At 45.6% G+C, this 22,767-nt stretch overlaps 1 protein-coding gene across 4 annotated transcripts in view; it reads left to right on the forward strand.

Moving 5' to 3' along the window:
• Positions 1–22,767, forward strand: part of LOC143287020 (glutamate carboxypeptidase 2-like) — a 54,087-nt gene that overhangs the window by 14,380 nt on the left and 16,940 nt on the right. For all 4 annotated transcript variants that reach the window (XM_076595032.1, XM_076595031.1, XM_076595029.1 and 1 more), the window contains 7 exons: positions 2,571–2,693; positions 6,027–6,210; positions 11,622–11,712; positions 14,208–14,294; positions 18,182–18,267; positions 19,396–19,515; positions 20,234–20,316. In XM_076595032.1, the coding sequence (XP_076451147.1) occupies positions 2,571–2,693; positions 6,027–6,210; positions 11,622–11,712; positions 14,208–14,294; positions 18,182–18,267; positions 19,396–19,515; positions 20,234–20,316 (774 nt within the window). The remainder of the gene's footprint in view (positions 1–2,570; positions 2,694–6,026; positions 6,211–11,621; positions 11,713–14,207; positions 14,295–18,181; positions 18,268–19,395; positions 19,516–20,233; positions 20,317–22,767) is intronic.

Genomic DNA, 22,767 nt, shown 5'->3' on the forward strand with positions numbered 1-22,767 from the left:
AAAAAAGAAAGAAAAAAAAAGGTCGACTCCAAGTATTATTGGCGTGTCAGTGGGATGCTTTCTTCAGTGAATGAATGTAGTCCACCCTGTCGCCCCAATCAGGAATGACCCACTTATATTGGACACCTGCACAGCCAGACGGAAGAGCCTAGTATGGTCGTAACCCGCTACTAACTGTGTGTAGTCTGGAACTGACCAATGGCGTAGTTCGGTCAACGTAGGCATTTAGTCACGTGTAACTGTCAAAAAGTTAGAACCAAGCAATGCAACTGGCACCTCAGTCACTGGAAACGAACTTCTATAGACCGAGACCAGAGCTGGATTGACCAAACTATCTCAGCCGCGCTAAGTTCGCTTTGCGTAAAGAATTTTCCTAAGTCTATGGAATTAGCGAATATTTTGACAAAATCTCAACGCTATGCTGTCTTTTTCCCCCTGTCATAATCGACGTGTTTATTGCCTACAATTATCTTAAGAGGGTACCCGAATGAACTAGAATGAATGTGCTGAAAATTGCTGTCAGGGTCACTTCTTGGTCAGTTGTATTGCCTGAAGGTCACTGTAGGAATCGTTCTGCATCAGTCAGATGGAGTACGCTAAGCGAACTTAGTAGCGCTGTTCCCAAAGTCTGTGTGGAATTAGCGTTGATTTAGGAAATTTCCTAACGCAATAGTTCTACAGAGGGCGTTGAAAAGAAGAGTCGCGTTTGTTTGTTTTTAACGACGGAGAGTGTTTCTTTTGCCTACAATAGTTTTCATCTTCCACCATCATGTTGGCATCATTAAGATAAAGAAGACTAGTTAGCATATCTTGTTGATATACCAATCATAATAAGTAATATCCTATTTTGTGTTGATTCTCAGTCTGTCTTAAAAGGTTTGCTCCTTTTTGAGAATAATCAAAGAGAAGATTTATTTTTTGAAATTAGGTATTTATTGCACTCCCTATTTGTGAAGGGTACAAATGTTGATTTTTGTTGGATACCATCCCACACTGGATTCCGTTATAACGACCAAGCAGATAGGGCAGCAAAAAGGGGAGCAAAAAATCATATAGATAGTATAAAAGTATATTGCCCATTGTCATACAAGGAAATAAGCAATATACTAGAAAGAGACTTTTATAGGTGCTTGAATTCAAGTCTAAAACCTCGTCAGTTGACTCTCAGACTTTGGTCCGATTCGCAGACCAATTCTGAGCTTAGCTCTCAGACTATTATCAAATTCATTACGGACCAAGTATTGTTCTAATGTCAAGTGTATATGCTTTAATAACCTGACAATTGAGCATATAATTTTTCACTGTAGCTTGATGAAGCCTTTTGTACACGAAAGTGTGTCTTCACAAGTGACTGAGAACGTTGATGTTTTTGACTTTTTGCATTCATTATCAGTTGTTTCGCTTGTCAGTTTAACGACTTCTCTTTTACGAAGTCCTTTAAGTAATTTCCTGTAAGTGTATTTAGAGGTTTTTTTGTTGTTGTTTGTTTGTTTGTTTTGTTTTTCTTTCAAATTTCACCCACATTTTTACCCTCATTTGCCCAGTTTCCCCCAACCCTCCATTCATCCACATCTCCCACCCCTTCTAACCGATAATACTCAGATGTATTCATAAATACTTTTACAAAATGTCTTCAATCACCGATATGTGTGACGGGACATTAAACAAAAATTCCTTCCTAGTTAGCATTGCTCCTTTCTAGCGCTACAGTCAGCACTTCTGTCCACACACACACACACACACACACACACACACACACACAGAAGACATGGCACCTAGTGTTCCCCATCGCTCTCTGTACCTCGTCTCTCTGTGAGGAAAGGAACAACAAGTTGTTAACACTGTATCAATGTGAACTGTGTAATGGAAAAAGAAATTCAAGGGGAAAGGAAAAACAAGTTGTTAACGCTGTATCAATGTGAATTGTGTAATGGAAAAAGAAATTCAACGGGAAAGGAACAAGTTGTTAACGCTGTATCAATGTGAATTGTGTAATGGAAAAAGAAATTCAACGGGAAAGGAACAACAAGTTGTTAACGCTGTATCAATGTGAATTGTGTAATGGAAAAAGAAATTCAACGGGAAAGGAACAACAAGTTGTTAACGCTGTATCAATGTGAATTGTGTAATGGAAAAAGAAATTCAACGGGAAAGGAACAACAAGTTGTTAACGCTGTATCAATGTGAATTGTGTAATGGAAAAAGAAATTCAACGGGAAAGGAACAACAAGTTGTTAACACTGTATCAATGTGAACTGTGTAATGGAAAAAGAAATTCAACGGGAAAAGAACAAGTTGTTAACGCTGTATCAGTGTGAATTGTGTAATGGAAAAAGAAATTCAAGGGGAAAAGAACAAGTTGTTAACGCTGTATCAGTGTGAATTGTGTAATGGAAAAAGAAATTCAACGGGAAAGGAACAAGTTGTTAACGCTGTATCAGTGTGAATTGTGTAATGGAAAAGGAAATTCAAGGGGAAAGGAACAAGTTGTTAACACTGTATCAATGTGAACTGTGTAATGGAAAAGGAAATTCAAGTTGAAAGGATCACGTTGTTCCCTGTGCCCACAGGGCAAGCTGATTTATGCCAACTACGGACGTGCTCAGGACTTCCGCACGTTAGAGAAACTGAAGGTGGACGTCAACAAGGCCATCGTCATCATGAGATACGGCAAGATCAGCCGTGGGAAAAAGGTGGGGTTGTGCTGTGTTGTGTCGTGCTGTGCTGTGCTGTGTTGTGCTGTGCTGTGCTGTGCTGTGCTGTGTCGTGCTGTGTTGTGCTGTGTGGAGTTATGCTGTGCTGTATTGTGTTGTGGTGAACTGTGTTGTGGTGTGGTGTGGTGAAGTGTGGTGTGGTGTGGTGTGCTGTGCTGTGCTGTGTGCTGTGTCGTGCTGTGTTGTGCTGTGTGGAGTTATGCTGTGCTGTATTGTGTTGTGGTGAACTGTGTTGTGGTGTGGTGTGGTGAAGTGTGGTGTGGTGTGGTGTGCTGTGCTGTGCTGTGTGCTGTGTCGTGCTGTGTTGTGCTGTGTGGAGTTATGCTGTGCTGTATTGTGTTGTGGTGAACTGTGTTGTGGTGTGGTGTGGTGAAGTGTGGTGTGGTGTGCTGTGCTGTGCTGTGCTGTGTTCTGCTGTGCTGTGCAGTGTTGTGTTGTGCTGTGCTGTGTTGTGAACTGTGTTATGCTATGCTGTGTTGTGTTGTACTGTGGTGTGGTGTGGTGTGGTGTGGTGTGGTGTGGTGTGTTGTGCTGTACAGTGTTGTGCTGTGCTGTGGTGTGCTGTAGTGTGCTGTGCTGTTGTTATAGACTGGATATATTTGCCCCGTGAGTGTTGTATGTGATATGCACGTGTTGATGGTGACTGAGTTACAGGAAGGTGAAGATGTGTGTGTATGATGGTGACTGAGTTACAGGAAGGTGAAGATGTGTGTGTATGATGGTGACTGAGTTACAGGAAGGTGAAGATGTGTATGTATGATGGTGACTGAGTTACAGGAAGGTGAAGATGTGTGTGTATGATGGTGACTGAGTTACAGGAAGGTGAAGATGTGTGTGTATGATGGTGACTGAGTTACAGGAAGGTGAAGATGTGTGTGTATGATGGTGACTGAGTGACAGGAAGGTGAAGATGTGTGTGTATGGTGGTGACTGAGTGACAGGAAGGTGAAGATGTGTGTGTATGATGGTGACTGAGTTACAGGAAGGTGAAGATGTGTGTGTATGATGGTGAATGAGTTACAGGAAGGTGAAGATGTGTGTGTATGATGGTGACTGAGTGACAGGAAGGTGAAGATGTGTGTGTATGATGGTGATTGAGTTACATGAAGGTGAAGATGTGTGTGTATGATGGTGACTGAGTTACAGGAAGGTGAAGATGTGTATGTATGATGGTGACTGAGTTACATGAAGGTGAAGATGTGTGTGTATGATGGTGACTGAGTTACATGAAGGTGAAGATGTGTGTGTATGATGGTGATTGAGTTACAGGAAGGTGAAGATGTGTGTGTATGATGGTGATTGAGTTACAGGAAGGTGAAGATGTGTGTGTATGATGGTGACTGAGTGACAGGAAGGTGAAGATGTGTATGTATGATGGTGACTGAGTTACAGGAAGGTGAAGATGTGTATGTATGATGGTGACTGAGTTACAGGAAGGTGAAGATGTGTGTGTATGATGGTGAATGAGTTACAGGAAGGTGAAGATGTGTGTGTATGATGGTGACTGAGTTACAGGAAGGTGAAGATGTGTGTGTATGATGGTGACTGTGTTACAGGAAGGTGAAGATGTGTGTGTATGATGGTGACTGAGTTACAGGAAGGTGAAGATGTGTGTGTATGATGGTGACTGAGTTACAGGAAGGTGAAGATGTGTGTGTATGATGGTGACTGTGTTACAGGAAGGTGAAGATGTGTGTGTATGATGGTGACTGAGTTACAGGAAGGTGAAGATGTGTATGTATGGTGGTGACTGAGTTACAGGAAGGTGAAGATGTGTGTGTATGATGGTGACTGAGTTACAGGAAGGTGAAGATGTGTATGTATGGTGGTGACTGAGTTACAGGAAGGTGAAGATGTGTATGTATGATGGTGACTGAGTTACATGAAGGTGAAGATGTGTGTGTATGGTGGTGACTGAGTTACAGGAAGGTGAAGATGTGTGTGTATGGTGGTGACTGAGTTACATGAAGGTGAAGATGTGTGTGTATGATGGTGACTGAGTTACAGGAAGGTGAAGATGTGTATGTATGATGGTGACAGGAAGGTGAAGATGTGTATGTATGATGGTGACTGAGTTACAGGAAGGTGAAGATGTGTATGTATGATGGTGACTGAGTTACAGGAAGGTGAAGATGTGTATGTATGATGGTGACAGGAAGGTGAAGATGTGTATGTATGATGGTGACTGAGTTACAGGAAGGTGAAGATGTGTGTGTATGATGGTGACTGAGTTACAGGAAGGTGAAGATGTGTGTGTATGATGGTGACTGAGTTACAGGAAGGTGAAGATGTGTGTGTATGGTGGTGACTGAGTTACAGGAAGGTGAAGATGTGTATGTATGATGGTGACTGAGTTACAGGAAGGTGAAGATATGTATGTATGATGGTGACTGAGTTACAGGAAGGTGAAGATGTGTGTGTATGGTGGTGACTGAGTTACAGGAAGGTGAAGATGTGTGTGTATGATGGTGACTGAGTTACATGAAGGTGAAGATGTGTGTGTATGATGGTGACTGAGTTACATGAAGGTGAAGATGTGTATGTATGAACGTTTCACGGTAGTAGAGGAATGGGGCGGCATCGGTATGAAAGCCTGGTGTGTGTGTGTGTGTGTGTGTGTGTGTGTGTGTGTGTGTGTGTGTGTGTGTGTGTGTGTGTGTGACCTGTTTATTTTGTGATGCATATAGGTAAATGAATGTTATGAAGTTAATCTGCGTCAGTGTATGTATGTGTAACTGTATTTGTAAACGCTGGGCTCTCTGGAGATAGGGCGTCCAAAAAATTATTATTATTATTATGACGCTGCGTACTAACCACACCGACATCCGTGCACACACAACACACGCTGCAGACTGACCACGCCCACATCCGTGCACACACAACACACGCTGCAGACTGACCACACCCACATCCGTGCACACACAACACACGCTGCAGACTGACCACGCCCACATCCGTGCACACACAACACACGCTGCAGACTGACCACGCCCACATCCGTGCACACACAACACACGCTGCAGACTGACCACGCCCACATCCGTGCACACACAACACACGCTGCAGACTGACCACGCCCACATCCGTGCACACACAACACACGCTGCAGACTGACCACACCCACATCCGTGCACACACAACACACGCTGCATGCTGACCACACCCACATCCGTGCACACACAACACACGCTGCAGACTGACCACGCCCACATCCGTGCACACACAACACACGCTGCATGCTGACCACACCCACATCCGTGCACACACAACACACGCTGCAGACTGACCACGCCCACATCCGTGCACACACAGGTTCGGGAGGCGGCCAAGCGGGGCGGCAAGGCGGTGGTGCTGTTCAACGACCCTGCTGACGTCAACATCAACATGACGTACAACGTGTACCCCGCCACCTGGTGGCTACCCGAGGATGACGTGGAGCACGGGAACTTCCGGACCAGCTGGGGAGACCCCGCCACCCCGGGCCGGGCTGCTGTTGGTCCGTTGGTGTTGCTGGTGTAGTGTTGGTATTGGTGGTGTTGTTGGTGTTGCTGGTGTAGTGTTGGTATTGGTGGTGGTGTTGGTGTTGCTGGTGTAGTGTTGGTATTGGTGGTGGTGTTGGTGTTGGTATTGTTGGTGTTGTTGGTGTAGTGTTGGTATTGGTGGTGGTGTTGGTGTTGTTGGTGTTGCTGGTGTAGTGTTGGTATTGGTGGTGGTGTTGTTGGTGTTGCTGGTGTAGTGTTGGTATTGGTGGTGGTGTGGTGGTGTTGGTGTTGTTGTTGTTGGTGTTAGTGTTGGTATTGGTGGTGGTGTTGGTGTTGTTGTTGTTGGTGTAGTGTTGGTATTGGTGGTGGTGTTGGTGTTGCTGGTGTAGTGTTGGTATTGGTGGTGGTGTTGGTGTAGTGTTGGTATTGGTGGTGGTGTTGGTGTTGCTGGTGTAGTGTTGGTATTGGTGGTGGTGTTGGTGTAGTGTTGGTATTGGTGGTGGTGGTGGTGTTGGTGTTGTTGTTGTTGGTGTTAGTGTTGGTATTGGTGGTGGTGTTGGTGTTGTTGTTGTTGGTGTTAGTGTTGGTATTGGTGGTGGTGTTGGTGTTGTTGTTGTTGGTGTTAGTGTTGGTATTGGTGGTGGTGTTGGTGTTGTTGTTGTTGGTGTTAGTGTTGGTATTGGTGGTGGTGTTGGTGTTGTTGTTGTTGGTGTTAGTGTTGGTATTGGTGGTGGTGTTGGTGTTGTTGTTGTTGGTGTAGTGTTGGTATTGGTGGTGGTGTTGGTGTTGTTGTTGTTGGTGTTAGTGTTGGTATTGGTGGTGGTGTTGGTGTTGTTGTTGTTGGTGTAGTGTTGGTATTGGTGGTGGTGTTGGTGTTGTTGTTGTTGGTGTTAGTGTTGGTATTGGTGGTGGTGTGGTGGTGTTGTTGTTGGTGTTAGTGTTGGTATTGGTGGTGGTGTTGGTGTTGTTGTTGTTGGTGTTAGTGTTGGTATTGGTGGTGGTGTTGGTGTTGTTGTTGTTGGTGTAGTGTTGGTATTGGTGGTGGTGTTGGTGTTGTTGTTGTTGGTGTTAGTGTTGGTATTGGTGGTGGTGTGGTGGTGTTGTTGTTGGTGTTAGTGTTGGTATTGGTGGTGGTGTTGGTGTTGTTGTTGGTGGTGTTAGTGTTGGTATTGGTGGTGGTGTGGTGGTGTTAGTGTTGTTGGTGGTGTTGTTGTTGTTGGTGGTGGTGTTGGTGGTGATGGTGGTATTGTTGTTCATCTGTTGTTGTTGGTGTTGTTATTGTTGTTGTTGGTGGTGGTGTTGGTGTGTTGTTGTTGGTGGTGTTGTTGTTGTGGTGTTAGTGTTGTTGGTGTGTTGTTGTTGGTGTTGTTGTTGTGGTGTTAGTGTTGTTGGCGTGTTGTTGTTGGTGTTGTTGTTGTTGGTGTTGTTGTGGTGGTGCTAGTGTTGTTGGCGTGTTATTGTTGGCGTTGTTAGTGGTGTTGTTGTGGTGGTGTTAGAGTTGTTGGCGTGTTGTTGTTGTTGGTGTTGTTGTTGTGATGTTAGTGTTGTTGGTGTGTTGTTGTTGGTGTTGTTGTTGTGGTGTTAGTGTTGTTGGCATGTTGTTGTTGGTGTTGTTGTTGGTGATGCTGTTTTTGTGGTGTTAGTGTTGTTGGCATGTTGTTGTTGTTGGTGTTGTTGTGGCGTTAGTGTTGTTGGCATGTTGTTGGTGGTGTTGTTGTTGATGATGTTGTTGTTGTGGTGTTGTTGTTGGTGGTGGTGATGGTGGTGGTATTGGTATTGTTGTTCATCTGTTTTTGTTGTTGTTGGTGGTGGTGTTGTTGTTGGTGTTGTTGTTGGCGTGTTGTTGGTGATGTTGTAGGTGTTGTTGTGTGTGGTGCTGGTGTTGGTGGTGTTGTTCGTCTGTTGTTGTTATCGGTGTTGTTGTTGGTGGTGGTGTTATTGTTGTTGGTGGTGTTGTTGGTCTGTTGTTGTTGGTGTTGTTGTTGTTGTTGTTGTTTTGTTTTTTGGTCATCTCCAAGCACATGGCTGAGAACATTTTGATAACACGGATTTTTTTTTGTCCAACCTTTTCCCCTATTTATAGCACAAAGACAATTGACAAGACAACATAAATGAATAAATAACATTTCTTTTAGAAAAGGAGAGAAGATAAATTGGAAAAAAACACAGTAAAAGCGGAGACAGAACAACAACAACATAACATAAGTGACATGCATGTTTAATATTCTAAGCATAACAACTGTGAATGGTTGTATACGTCATTTGAATAAGTCATCAAATATAATGTTAGATATCCATATCCCTCAAAGTATATCATCAATATATATTGATTGATATGGATGCTTACATAGCGCCTATCTTTGGTCGGAGACCAAGTTCTAAGCGCTTTATAAACAGGGTCATTTGCACAAATATGCATATATCAACTTGTACAATTTTTCCAACATCTGTTCTTAAGCAACCATCGTATGCCAGAAAATGTACACATTTAATATTTTCTACGAAATTCATTTTTTTGTATGAAAGTGCCCATTGTCATTTAGGAAATGTGAAACACAGTATACGCCTTTATCAACCCAGTCTCTATAATTCATTGTACTATTTCCAATCTTGAATTTACGTTATGGAAGACTGGTTCTGACAGAAGGTTAATATCTGATTTAGGTATCACCTGACAACAAAATCCCCTGTAAGCCATGAAAGTGTGTTTCCAAAATAAATCATTGTTGCATTTACGCAATGCATACATGAGTCCATATTTTCCTTACTCAGTGAAAAATGGGAAAGTTTCAGTTGAAATGTTTTTCATTTCTGCTTTGTAATTTTGAATTTTCTTAGCCAAGTGAGTTTTAATGCTTCAACATACTTTGTTTTGATTATCTGATATGTTTAAACCACCTTTTTAAACGTTTTTTGTTGCTGTTTTTCTGCTTACTTTGTCTCGTTTACTATTCCATATAAAATGAAAACACATTTTCTGGCAGTTATTAATAAAATCATCAAGAGGATTTGGAAGCAAGATCCACAGGTGAATAAGTTTGGATAAGATAAGAGACTTTAACACAGTGACACGTGCTGTAGGTGTGATATACTTCTTTTTATCCATATTTTGAATAAGGGCTTCAGTTCATAGTTTCTCTGGGCAATTTATTTTTTATTTTTTTATTTTTTATAAATCTTTCATGTAGTTCGTAAACCACATTCCCAATATTCTAAATCTTTCTGGATTCCATTTAATGTTTAAATGTTGCATATATTTTGTTTCTGAATGATTTAAAAATAAAATTTTTTTAAATGTTTTTTTAAATAATTTCCTAGCCGTATAGCTTGTGTCTTTTGTGTTTTCATGAAAAGTCCTGAAAACTTACCAATTTGTTCTACATTTTGAATAGATCTTTCAAATGATAAACAGTCCCCAATATTCATCAAATGTGCATCGTCAGCAAATTGTGATATTTTATGGTCTTTATCAATTATCTTTATATCTTTTACTTATTTACCCTCTCTGATCATAATAGCTAAAATTTCTACACATAATATAAACAAATAAGGAGAGAGCGGGTCACCCTGTCTTCAACCTTTTTCTACAAACAACAACAACAACATTCTGTCGATTGACGGTTGACAATAACAGTTCACTTTATCCTGTTGTAAAATGTTTGTATCCATGTACACATATTGTCTCCAAATCCATATGCGCTCAAAGCTTTAAACAAAAAGCTCCAGTCAAGTGAATCAAAAGCTTTCTCAAAATCTAAGCAAAGTACAGGTAATTGTGGTGTTTCTAAGTAATTAGTTAAATCGTATATGAGTCATATTGTCTCCAAGGTATCTATTTGCGACAAAACCTGTCTGGTCTTCGTCAACTAATTTTGGAATAACCTTCTTTATTCTATTGGCAATGCATGTCGATCCAGTTTTATATAAAACATTTAGAAGTGAGATGGGTCTCCAGTTCTTTATATATTCTTTAGATTTTTATGGTTTCGGGATAAATGTTATGTTTCCTTCTTTCTAAGTGGCCGAAAGTTCTCCATCTTTCATTGATTGATGTGGAGCACGCACTACGAAAGGACCTAGTTTATTCCAAATGAAAAAAAACAAAAAAAACAAAAACAAAAAAAAAAACAAAAAAAAAAAACCGCTCCAAACCCATCTGTGCCACTCTTTCCATTTTTCATATTTTTTAACGCTAAACTAGCTTCTTCTAAGCTTATTTCTCCTTCCAACAAATTACTTTCATCGTTTGATAGTTTAGGCAGTTCACTAACTAAATCCCTTATATTGCATGTATCAAACGTTTTGTGTGTGTATAGATTTCTATAAAAAGAATTAACTTCTTGTTTTATCTTTATTGGTTCTTTTGTTAGTGTTCCATTATGGTGCTGCTGTTGTTGTTGGTGGTGATGTTGTTGTTGGTGGTGTTGTTGTTGTTGGTGGTGCTTTTGATGTTGTTGTTGGTGGTGGTGGTGATGTTGTTGTTGTTGTTGGTGGTGGTGATGTTGTTGTTGTTAGAGTTGTTGTTGGTAGTGTTATAGGTGTTGTTGGTGTTGTCAGTTGTTGTTGGTGATGGTGTTGTTGTTGTCAGTGTTAGTATTGTTGGTGTTGTTGTTGTTGGTGGTGGTGTTGTTGTTGTTGTCAGTGTTGGTATTGTTGGTGTTGTTGTTGTTGTCGGTGGTGGTGTTGTTGTTGTCAGTGATGGTGTTGTTGTTGTTAGTGTTGGTATTGTTGGTGTTGTTGTTGTTGTTGTCGGTGGTGGTGTTGTTGTTGTCAGTGATGGTGTTGTTGTTGTCGGTGTTAGTATTGTTGGTGTTGTTGTTGTTGTTGTTGGTGGTGGTGGTGGTGGTGCTCGTGGTGGTGTTGCCGGTGTTAGTGCTGGTGTTGTTATTGTTGTTGTTATTGTTAATACTGTGTTTGGTCCTCTTCTTCTTCTTCTTCTTCTTCTCTCTCTCTCTGTGTGTGTGTGTGTGTGAACCGTTTCACGGATGCGTTTTGGAAGTGTTTTGAAGACAAAATGTCCGAAATTCTCTCTCTCTCTCTCTCTCTCTCCTCTGTGTGTGTGTATGTGTGTGTGTGCGTGTGTGTGTGTGTGCGTGTGTGTGTGTGTGTGTGTGTGTGTGTGTGTGTGTGTGTGCGCGCGCGTGTGTGTGTGTGTGCGCGTGCACGTGCTTTTTATAATAAACCTATTGTAGCACAGGGGTGTACATAATTAATGAATTTCTCATGTGTAATAACCAACCAGTTTCTGAGTCATGATCCAGGGTTTTCGGTGTCTCTAAAACGAACTGAATGAATTTGAATTGAATTTTATTTGCTTCCCTCAATCTCCTGTGTGTGCGTGCGAGCGTGCATGCGTGCGTGTGTGTTTGTGGTGTGTGTGTGTGTGTGTGTGTGTGTGTGTGTGTGTGTGTGTGTGTGTGTACAGACGGAGCTTACCGCATTCCAGAGAAGCAGATGGATCTGCCCAGCGTGCCCTGTCACCCTGTGAGCTATCGGGACGCCAGGATACTGCTGCAGTAAGAGTGCTGTCCCCTCCTCTGTCCTTGACTGCTGTCCCCTCCACTGTCCTTGATTGCTGTCCCCTCCACTGTCCTTGATGATGATTGCTGTCCCCTCCACTGTCCTTGATTGCTGTCCCCTCCACTGTCCTTGATGATGATTGCTGTCCCCTCCACTGTCCTTGATTGCTGTCCCCTCCACTGTCCTTGATGATGATTGCTGTCCCCTCCACTGTCCTTGATTGCTGTCCCCTCCTCTCTCCTTGATAATGATTGCTGTCCCCTCCACTGTCCTTGATGATGATTGCAGTCCCCTCCACTGTCCTTGATTGCTGTCCCCTCCACTGTCCTTGATGATGATTGCTGTCCCCTCCACTGTCCTTGATTGCTGTCCCCTCCACTGTCCTTGATGATGATTGCTGTCCCCTCCACTGTCCTTGATGATGATCGCTGTCCCCTCCACTGTCCTTGATGATGATTACTGTCCACTCACTGTCCTTGATGATGATTGCTGTCCCCTCTTCTCTCCTTGATGATGATTACTGTCCCCTCCTCTGTCCTTGATGATGATTGCTGTCCCCTCCACTGTCCTTGATTGCTGTCCCCTCCACTGTCCGTGATGATGATTGCTGTCCCCTCCACTGTCCTTGATTGCTGTCCCCTCCACTGTCCTTCATGATGATTGCTGTCCCCTTCACTGTCCTTGATGATGATCGCTGTCCCCTCCACTGTCCTTGATGATGATTGCTGTCCCCTCCACTGTCCTTGATTGCTGTCCCCTCCACTGTCCTTGATGATGATTACTGTCCACTCACTGTCCTTGATGATGATTGCTGTCCCCTCTTCTCTCCTTGATGATGATTACTGTCCCCTCCTCTGTCCTTGATGATGATTGCTGTCCCCTCCACTGTCCTTGATGATGATTGCTGTCCCCTCCACTGTCCTTGATTGCTGTCCCCTCCACTGTCCTTCATGATGACTGCTGTCCCCTCCACTGTCCTTGATGATGATTGCTGTCCCCTCCACTGTCCGTGATGCTGATTGGTGTCCACTCACTGTCCTTGATGATTGCTGTCCCCTCCACTGTTCCTTGATGATGATTGCTGTCCCCTCCTCTGTCCTTGATGATGATTACTGTCCCCTCCACTGTCCTTGATGATGATTGCTGTCCCCTCCACTGTCCTTGATGATGATTACTGTCCCCTCCACTGTCCTTGATGATGATTGCTGTCCCCTCCACTGTCCTTGATTGCTGTCCCCTCCAGTGTCCTTGATGATGATAGTTGTCTCCTCCACTGTCCTTGATGATGATTGCTGTCCCCTCCACTGTCCTTGATGATGATTACTGTCCCCTCCACTGTCCTTGATGATGATTGCTGTCCCCTCCACTGTCCTTGTTTGCTGTCCCCTCCAGTGTCCTTGATGATGATAGTTGTCTCCTCCACTGTCCTTGATGATGATTGCTGTCCCCTCCACTGTCCTTGATGATGATCGCTGTCCCCTCCACTGTCCTTGATGTTGATTGCTGTCCCCTCCACTGTCCTTGATTGCTGTCCCCTCCACTGCCCTTGATGATGATAGTTGTCTCCTCCACTGTCCTTGATGATGATTGCTGTCCCCTCCACTGTCCTTGATGATGATCGCTGTCCCCTCCACTGTCCTTGATGTTGATTGCTGTCCCCTCCACTGTCCTTGATTGCTGTCCCCTCCACTGTCCTTGATTGCTGTCCCTCCAGTGTCCTTGATGATGATTACTGTCCCCTCCACTGTCCTTGATGATGATTACTGTCCCCTCCACTGTCCTTGATGTTGATTGCTGTCCCCTCCACTGTCCTTGATGATGATTACTGTCACCTGCACTGTCCTTGATGATGATTGCTGTCCCCTCTACTGTCCTTGATGATGATTGCTGTCCCCTCCACTGTCCTTGATGATGATTACTGTCCCCTCCACTGTCCTTGATGATGATTACTGTCCCCTCCACTGTCCTTGATGTTGATTGCTGTCCCCTCCTCTGTCCTTGTAACCCTCACTCATAGAACCTCTCTCCTTGATGTCCTTGATGTTGATAATGATGATGAGAAGAAGAAGAAGAAGAAGAAGAAGAACTGTCATTATCGATGTTATTAATAGCCTTCTTTTTCTTCAAGTGTATGACGTCACATCTGTAACTTTTGTGTTGGCCATTGCGCACACGTTGACTTAAGCGTCAATTTCTATGACCGACAATCAATGAATGACGCATCACGCGAATGACGTAAAGTGTTTACGGTGGTGCGCGTGTCACGAGTTAGGCTCTGTGATGACGTGCTTGAAGTAAATGACGCAGGGTGTTATGACGTGTTTGAAGTGAATGACGCAGGGTGTTATGACGTGTTTGAAGTGAATGACGCAGGGTGTTATGACGTGTTTGAAGTGAATGACGCAGGGTGTTATGACGTGTTTGAAGTGAATGACGCAGGGTGTTATGACGTGTTTGAAGTGAATGACGCAGGGTGTTATGACGTGTGCAGGAACCTGGAGGGAGAGAAAGCTCCAGAGGAGTGGCAGGGACAGCTGGGCTTTGAGTATCACGTGGGGTCCAACACTCCGGGAGCTTTGTGAGCACACACACACACACACACACAGACACACACACATAAAAGGCCTCAGTTTGTAAAATTAAATGATTTTATGTCTACTGTCTCTTTCACAAACACAGGTGCACCACAAGGTACAGTCCTCTGGCCTTTTCTTTTTACCTTGTATACGGCTGAATGCAGAAGTCTGACCAATTCGTGTCCCCTCGTTAAGTTTGCAGATGACTCCGCACTGACAGGACTTATTACTGATGACGATGACACTGACTACCGAAGAGAAATTGACAGGTTTGTGAACTGGTGTGAAGAAAATTTCCTTGAGCTGAATGTTGGCAAAACCAAAGAGCTTGTAATCGACTTCAGAAAAAAGAAATCAACTTTAAGTAAAATCATCACAAAAAATGAAGTGGTCGAACAAGTAGACTCATACAAATATCTCGGTGTGATAATCGACAATAAGCTGTCTTGGAATGAAAACTCAACTGCACTCATTAAAAAGAGCAACAGTCGCATGTACTGTCTTAGAAAAATGAAATCTTTTAATGTATGCAAGCAGATGCTCCAAATGTTTTACACATCTGTTGTCTGTAGTGTTTTAACATACGGAGCCGTGTGCTGGGGGGGAAACCTGACCAAACATGACAAAGACAGGTTGGAAAAAGTCATTAGGAAAGCGGGTGGGGTGGTGGGTATAAGACAAGACACCTTTAGCGACATGCACAATAGAAAACTGACTGACAGACTAATAACAATTTTGACCGACGTAAGACACCCACTACATGATGACATTAATAGCAGAAGGTCAGACATAAGTGGTAGGTTTAGAGCTCCACGCGCAAGAACATCTCGATACATTAATTCATTTATTCCTACAGCCATTCGCGCACACAATCAAAACATCCAATACACTAAGTGAACCCTCCCACCCCCCAAGCCCCCTCGCCACAGCAACACCTGAACTTCACCAGCAGACGAGTGTATGGGAGCAGACATTATGCGTGCATGTGGGACTGAGCGGGTGAGCACGGGCAAGCAAGCATTTGTGTGTGTGAGTGATCGGAAGTGATTTTTAAATATTTTCTTATTTTACTTGGATTTCATGTATCTTAATGTTAATGTTCTAATCTTATTGGCGTGACATATGTTATGTGCATGCATACGTTTTTTGTGTGTGTGTGAGTGTGTGTGTGTGTGTGTGTGTGTGTGTGTGTGTGTGTGTGTGTGTGCATTTTACTTATATATACGATTTATTCCCTTGATGTTTTTATTTATGTATTGTTGTACAATACCTTATGGTCTTAACGTGTGTGTGTGTGTGTGTGTGTGTGTGTGTGTGTGTGTGTGTGCATGTGTGTGTATGTGTGTGTGGGTGTGTGTGCGTGCGTGCGCGCATGTCATTTTTAGTAATCTTATGCCCTTTTTTTTTGTTGGATGTTTTCATTTGTTAATATTGTTGTGCAATACCCTATTGTCTTAACATGAGTATGTGTGTGTGGGGAGTGGGGGGGTTAGTATATCGTCAGCTATTGGGAATTCTTATTTGACTAGTTTTAATCTCTTCTTATGTTGCGCATGATTTTATGCCAGTGTTTACAATGAGCCTGTGATTGCACAACTTAATTTCCATGTGGATTAATAAAGTGTTTTTGATTGATTGATTTGATTGATACACACACAGAGAGAGAATGAATGAATGAATGAATGAATCTTTATTTTCCAACGGTGAAGATATTAGCACTTTGGCCGACTTACACATCTGCCGTTGTTCTAAGAGACACACAAACATGTACGCATATAAATGTAGTTATACTGAATACTTAATACATGTATAATGTACTAGTATAACACAGCGTCAAACTGAGAGACACAACATCACTCACATCTGTACGGAACGGAAGCGAGTAACACACACACGCACACACACACACACACACACACACACACACACACACACACACACGCACACAAACACACACCAAGGGAAAAACAACAACAAAACCCTAGCATGAATGCTACACATGAATGATTCAAGTGAAATTAACACAGAAAAGTAACGATAAAATTTTAAACACAGATGTAAGAGACATAAAAGGCAGCAAATAAGGCGACGGGTAATAGGGATATGGACAGATAGACACATTATGTGAAAGACAGAGAGAGGGAGAGACAGAGGGGAGAGAGAGATACAGACAGACAGACAGACAGAGATGTAAAGATATGCCAGTGTGGGTAAAAAAGAAGAAGAAAGAAAAAAAAAAAAAAAAAGAGTTGGGTGAGGGTGGTTCACAATTTGTAATACATGTAAGTATACAAAATCGTAGACGTGACCAGACTAGAGTTTGATTTCGTTTGTTTGTGTCCACTGTAAAGAGAAAATCTCTGAAATAATATTATATGGCGTGATACGTTATCAACTGATTGACGCATTTCGACATAGTTTGTAAGGATTGTCAGTGACAATATTATACCAGATTTTCGGTCTGGCTTTTGGCACGCATGTACTGTCCAAGTTTCTCTTTGAATGTTGTGGTGGAAAAGGGTTCTTTGAGGTGTTTGGGGAGATTGTTCCAGCAGTGCGTGCCGGAATATGCCAAACTCGATTTATAAAGGTCTATTCTTGGCTTGGGTAGAGTAAGAGTCGCATTTCGGGAGTTAGGGTTGCGAGTTTCATAGCAGACAATGGTTTGGTGTAGATAAGTAGGGCATTTACCGAATATAATTTTATGCATAAGTACGCACTTATTCAATATTAGGTGCTTTGTCAAGGGAAGAGGTGCTGGCAGTTGATATTGATGACTGCGTGTGTTTCGTAAAACACCATTGAGGTGTTTTACAGCACGTCTGTGTACAGAATCTAGTTTTTTCATGTGCACTTCGCTGCAGTTGTCCCAAACGTTTGAAACGTAATTAATTCTAGACATGATGTGAGAATGGAAAAAGAAATAGGAAGCCTCTGGACTGACGACATGTTTTAAACGGGATAATAGGTAAACATTTTTTGCAACTGACCTTGATAAAGAACTGATGAGAGAGAGAGAGAGAGAGAGAGAGAGAGAGAGAGAGAGAGAGAGAGAGAGAGAGAGAGAGAGAGAGACGAAACGAATTTTTGTTATACGAGGGTAGTTGATTTAGCATAGTTGCTTTTTTTTTTTTTTTTTTTTTTTTTACATCCAAGCCTCAAGGTGCAAAGAAGAAAATCGAAAGGAAAAAAAGAAGAAGAAAAAATGCAAAGGCAACACGTACACACACACACACACACACACACACACACACACACACAATTACATATGAAAATAAAATGCATAAATGAAAGCATGTTCATTAACTTATTAAGTATGACACAAGGACAGACTATCATTGAAAATATCAAAATCATTAAGCAAAATAAAAGATGTTGTTGAGAGAGAGAGATAGGGAGAGAGAGAGAGAGTGGGGACAGAGAGAGGGACACAGAGAGAGACAGACAAAGAGGGAGAAAGAGAAGAGGAGACAGAGAAAGGAGAGAGAGAGAGAGAGGAGTAAAAAAAAAAAAGATAAAAGGAGATACAGTGGGTGGGCGGAGAAAGAGAGAGAGGGGTGGGGGTGGAGACAGAGAGAAAGGGAAATATATATGAAAGAGAGGCGGAAGGGAAAGAAAGATAAAATGACAGAGAGAGAGAGAGAGAGAGGGGGGGGGGGGGATTTGGGGGGGGGAGGGGGGTTGTCATGTGACAGAGAGAAAAAAATAACATGTGTTTGTTTGTCGTTGATGTATGCATGCGATTGTAGGTGTATATATGCATGATTGCATGCGCGCGCGCGCGCGCGCGCGTGTGTGTGTGTGTGTGCGTGCGTGCGTGCGTGTGTGTGTGTGTGTGTGTGTGTGCGTGTGTGTGTGTGTGTGTGTGTGTGTGTGTGTGTGAGTGCAGACCAGTGGAGGTGGACGTGAAGAACAATCTGGAGACACGGCGTGTGTACAACGTTCTGGCCACATTGCCTGGGGCCACTGAACCAGGTGAGAGATGGCCACTGAACCAGGTGAGGTGTCACTGCACCAGGTAAGGTGTCGCTGAACCACTGAACCAGGTGAGGTATCACTGAACCAGGTGTTGAAGTGATGAGGGTGTGTGTTGAAGTGATCAGAGAGATGAGAGTGATGAGGGTGTGTGTTAAAGTGATGAGGATGTGTGTTGAAGTGATGAGTGTGATGAGGGTGTATGTTGAAGTGATGAGTGTGATGAGGGTGTGTGTTGAAGTGATGAGAGTGATGAGGGTGTGTGTTGAAGTGATGAGGGTGTGTGTTGAAGTGATGAGAGAGATGAGGGTGTGTGTTGAAGTGATGAGAGAGATGAGGGTGTGTGTTGAAGTGATGAGGGTGTGTGTTGAAGTGATGAGAGAGATGAGGGTGTGTGTTGAAGTGATGAGGGTGTGTGTTGAAGTGATGAGAGAGATGAGGGTGTGTGTTGAAGTGATGAGGGTGTGTGTTGAAGTGATGAGAGTGATGAGGGTGTGTGTTGAAGTGATGAGGGTGTGTGTTGAAGTGATGAGAGTGATGAGGGTGTGTGTTGAAGTGATGAGGGTGTGTGTTGAAGTGATGAGGGTGTGTGCTGAAGTGATGAGGATGTGTGTTGAAGTGATGAGTGAGATGAGGGTGTATGTTGAAGTGATGAGTGTGATGAGGGTGTGTGTTGAAGTGATGAGAGTGATGAGGGTGTGTGTTGAAGTGATGAGGGTGTGTGTTGAAGTGATGAGAGAGATGAGGGTGTGTGTTGAAGTGATGAGGGTGTGTGTTGAAGTGATGAGAGAGATGAGGGTGTGTGTTGAAGTGATGAGGGTGTGTGTTGAAGTGATGAGAGAGATGAGGGTGTGTGTTGAAGTGATGAGGGTGTGTGTTGAAGTGATGAGAGTGATGAGGGTGTGTGTTGAAGTGATGAGGGTGTGTGTTGAAGTGATGAGAGTGATGAGGGTGTGTGTTGAAGTGATGAGGGTGTGTGTTGAAGTGATGAGGGTGATGAGGGTGTGTGCTAAGTGATGAGGGTGATGAGGGTGTGTGCTAAGTGATGAGGGTGAAGAGGGTGTGTGCTAAGTGATGAGGGTGATGAGGGTGTGTGCTAAGTGATGAGGGTGAGGGGGTGTGTTGCAGACCGAGTGGTGTTGGTGGGGAACCACAGGGACGCCATAGCCTACGGTGCCTTGGACCCCGGGTCTGGCACTGCTGTCATGCTGGAGGTGGCTAGAGCCTTCATGGCTCTCTATACCCAGGGTGTGTGTGTGTGTGTGTGTGTGTGTGTGTGTGTGTGTGTGTGTGTGTGTGATGCTGGAGGTGGCTAGAGCCTTCATGGCTCTCTATACCCAGGGTGTGTGTGTGTGTGTGTGTGTGTGTGTGTGTGTGTGTGTGTGTGTGTGTGTGTGTGATGCTGGAGGTGGCTAGAGCCTTCATGGCTCTGTATACCCAGGGTGTGTGTGTGTTTGTGTGTGTGTGTGTGTGTGTGTGTGTGTGTGTGTGTGTGTGTGTGTGTGTGTGTGTGTGTGATGCTGGAGGTGGCTAGAGCCTTCATGGCTCTGTATACCCAGGGTGTGTGTGTGTGTGTGTGTGTGTGTGTGTGTGTGTGTGTGTGTGTGTGATGCTGGAGGTGGCTAGAGCCTTCATGGCTCTCTATACCCAGGGTGTGTGTGTGTGTGTGTGTGTGTGTGTGTGTGTGTGTGTGTGTGTGTGTGTGTGTGTGTGTGTCTGTGTGTGTGTCTGAGGTTTTTCTGTGTCTGTGTATGTGTGTCTGTGTGTTTGTCTGTGTCTGTGTATGTGCATGTGTCTGTGTGTCTCTGTGTGTGTAATATTTGATTTATTCAAACACACACACACGCACACAGACACACACACACACACACACACACACACACACACACACACACACACACACACATACAAAACAGATCAACAACCAGCATTCAGTCTCCAACATGACCTGATCATGTCCTTGCAGGCTGGCGGCCTCGTCGTACTGTCATGTTCTGCAGCTGGGCAGCTGAGGAGTTTGGTGTCATTGGGTCCACGGAGTGGGTGGAGGTGAGGGTGTGGTGTGATGGGGTCAGTGGGTGGAGGTGAGGGTGTGGTGTGATGGGGTCAGTGGGTGGGGGTGAGGTGAGGGTGTGGTGTGATGGGGTCAGTGGGTGGAGGTGAGGGTGTGGTGTGATGGGGTCAGTGGGTGGAGGTGAGGTGAGGGTGTGGTGTGATGGGGTCAGTGGGTGGGGGTGGAGGTGAGGGTGTGGTGTGATGGGGTCAGTGGGTGGAGGTGAGGTGAGGGTGTGGTGTGATGGGGTCAAGGGTGGAGGTGAGGTGAGGGTGTGGTGTGATGGGGTCAGTGGGTGGAGGTGAGGGTGTGTTGTGATGGGGTCAGTGGGTGGAGGTGAGGGTGTGGTGTGATGGGGTCAGTGGGTGGAGGTGAGGGTGTGGTGTGATGGGGTCAGTGGGTGGAGGTGAGGTGAGGGTGTGGTGTGATGGGGTCAGTGGGTGGAGGTGAGGGTGTGGTGTGATGGGGTCAGTGGGTGGAGGTGATGTGAGGGTGTGGTGTGATGGGGTCAGTGGGTGGAGGTGAGGGTGTGGTGTGATGGGGTCAGTGGGTGGAGGTGAGGTGAGGGTGTGGTGTGATGGGGTCAGTGGGTGGAGGTGAGGGTGTGTTGTGATGGGGTCAGTGGGTGGAGGTGATGTGAGGGTGTGGTGTGATGGGGTCAGTGGGTGGAGGTGAGGGTGTGGTGTGATGGGGTCAGTGGGTGGAGGTGAGGTGAGGGTGTGGTGTGATGGGGTCAGTGGGTGGAGGTGAGGGTGTGGTGTGATGGGGTCAGTGGGTGGGGGTGAGGGTGTGGTGTGATGGGGTCAGTGGGTGGAGGTGAGGGTGTGGTGTGATGGGGTCAGTGGGTGGAGGTGAGGGTGTGGTGTGATGGGGTCAGTGGGTGGAGGTGAGGGTGTGGTGTGATGGGGTCAGTGGGTGGAGGTGAGGTGAGGGTGTGGTGTGATGGGGTCAGTGGGTGGAGGTGATGTGAGGGTGTGGTGTGATGGGGTCAGTGGGTGGAGGTGAGGGTGTGTTGTGATGGGGTCAGTGGGTGGAGGTGATGTGAGGGTGTGGTGTGATGGGGTCAGTGGGTGGAGGTGAGGTGAGGGTGTGGTGTGATGGGGTCAGTGGGTGGAGGTGAGGGTGTGGTGTGATGGGGTCAGTGGGTGGAGGTGAGGTGAGGGTGTGATGGGGTCAGTGGGTGGAGGTGAGGTGAGGGTGTGGTGTGATGGGGTCAGTGGGTGGAGGTGAGGGTGTGGTGTGATGGGGTCAGTGGGTGGAGGTGAGGGTGTGGTGTGATGGGGTCAGTGGGTGGAGGTGAGGTGAGGGTGTGGTGTGATGGGGTCAGTGGGTGGAGGTGAGGTGAGGGTGTGGTGTGATGGGGTCAGTGGGTGGAGGTGAGGGTGTGGTGTGATGGGGTCAGTGGGTGGAGGTGAGGTGAGGGTGAGGGTGTGATGGGGTCAGTGGGTGGAGGTGAGGGTGTGGTGTGTGATGGGGTCAGTGGGTGGAGGTGAGGGTGTGGTGTGATGGGGTCAGTGGGTGGAGGTGAGGGTTGTGGTGTGATGGGGTCAGTGGGTGGAGGTGAGGTGAGGGTGTGGTGTGATGGGGTCAGTGGGTGGAGGTGAGGTGAGGGTGTGGTGTGATGGGGTCAGTGGGTGGAGGTGAGGGTGTGGTGTGATGGGGTCAGTGGGTGGAGGTGAGGTGAGGGTGTGGTGGGGTCAGTGGGTGGAGGTGAGGGTGTGGTGTGATGGGGTCAGTGGGTGGAGGTGAGGGTGTGGTGTGATGGGGTCAGTGGGTGGAGGTGAGGGTGTGGTGTGATGGGGTCAGTGGGTGGAGGTGAGGGTGTGGTGTGATGGGGTCAGTGGGTGGAGGTGAGGGTGTGGTGTGATGGGGTCAGTGGGTGGAGGTGAGGTGAGGGTGTGGTGTGATGGGGTCAGTGGGTGGAGGTGAGGTGAGGGTGTGGTGTGATGGGGTCAGTGGGTGGAGGTGAGGGTGTGGTGTGATGGGGTCAGTTGGTGGAGGTGAGGGTGTGGTGTGATGGGGTCAGTGGGTGGAGGTGAGGGTGTGGTGTGATGGGGTCAGTGGGTGGAGGTGAGGGTGTGGTGTGATGGGGTCAGTGGGTGGAGGTGAGGTGAGGGTGTGGTGTGATGGGGTCAGTGGGTGGAGGTGAGGGTGTGGTGTGATGGGGTCAGTGGGTGGAGGTGAGGTGAGGGTGTGGTGGGGTCAGTGGGTGGAGGTGAGGGTGTGGTGTGATGGGGTCAGTGGGTGGAGGTGAGGGTGTGGTGTGATGGGGTCAGTGGGTGGAGGTGAGGGTGTGGTGTGATGGGGTCAGTGGGTGGAGGTGAGGTGAGGGTGTGGTGTGATGGGGTCAGTGGGTGGAGGTGAGGGTGTGGTGTGATGGGGTCAGTGGGTGGGGGTGAGGTGAGGGTGTGGTGTGATGGGGTCAGTGGGTGGAGGTGAGGGTGTGG

The sequence above is a fragment of the Babylonia areolata genome, chromosome 10 (genome assembly GCF_041734735.1).
Source record: "Babylonia areolata isolate BAREFJ2019XMU chromosome 10, ASM4173473v1, whole genome shotgun sequence".
In the NCBI taxonomy this organism is placed as follows: domain Eukaryota; kingdom Metazoa; phylum Mollusca; class Gastropoda; order Neogastropoda; family Buccinidae; genus Babylonia; species Babylonia areolata.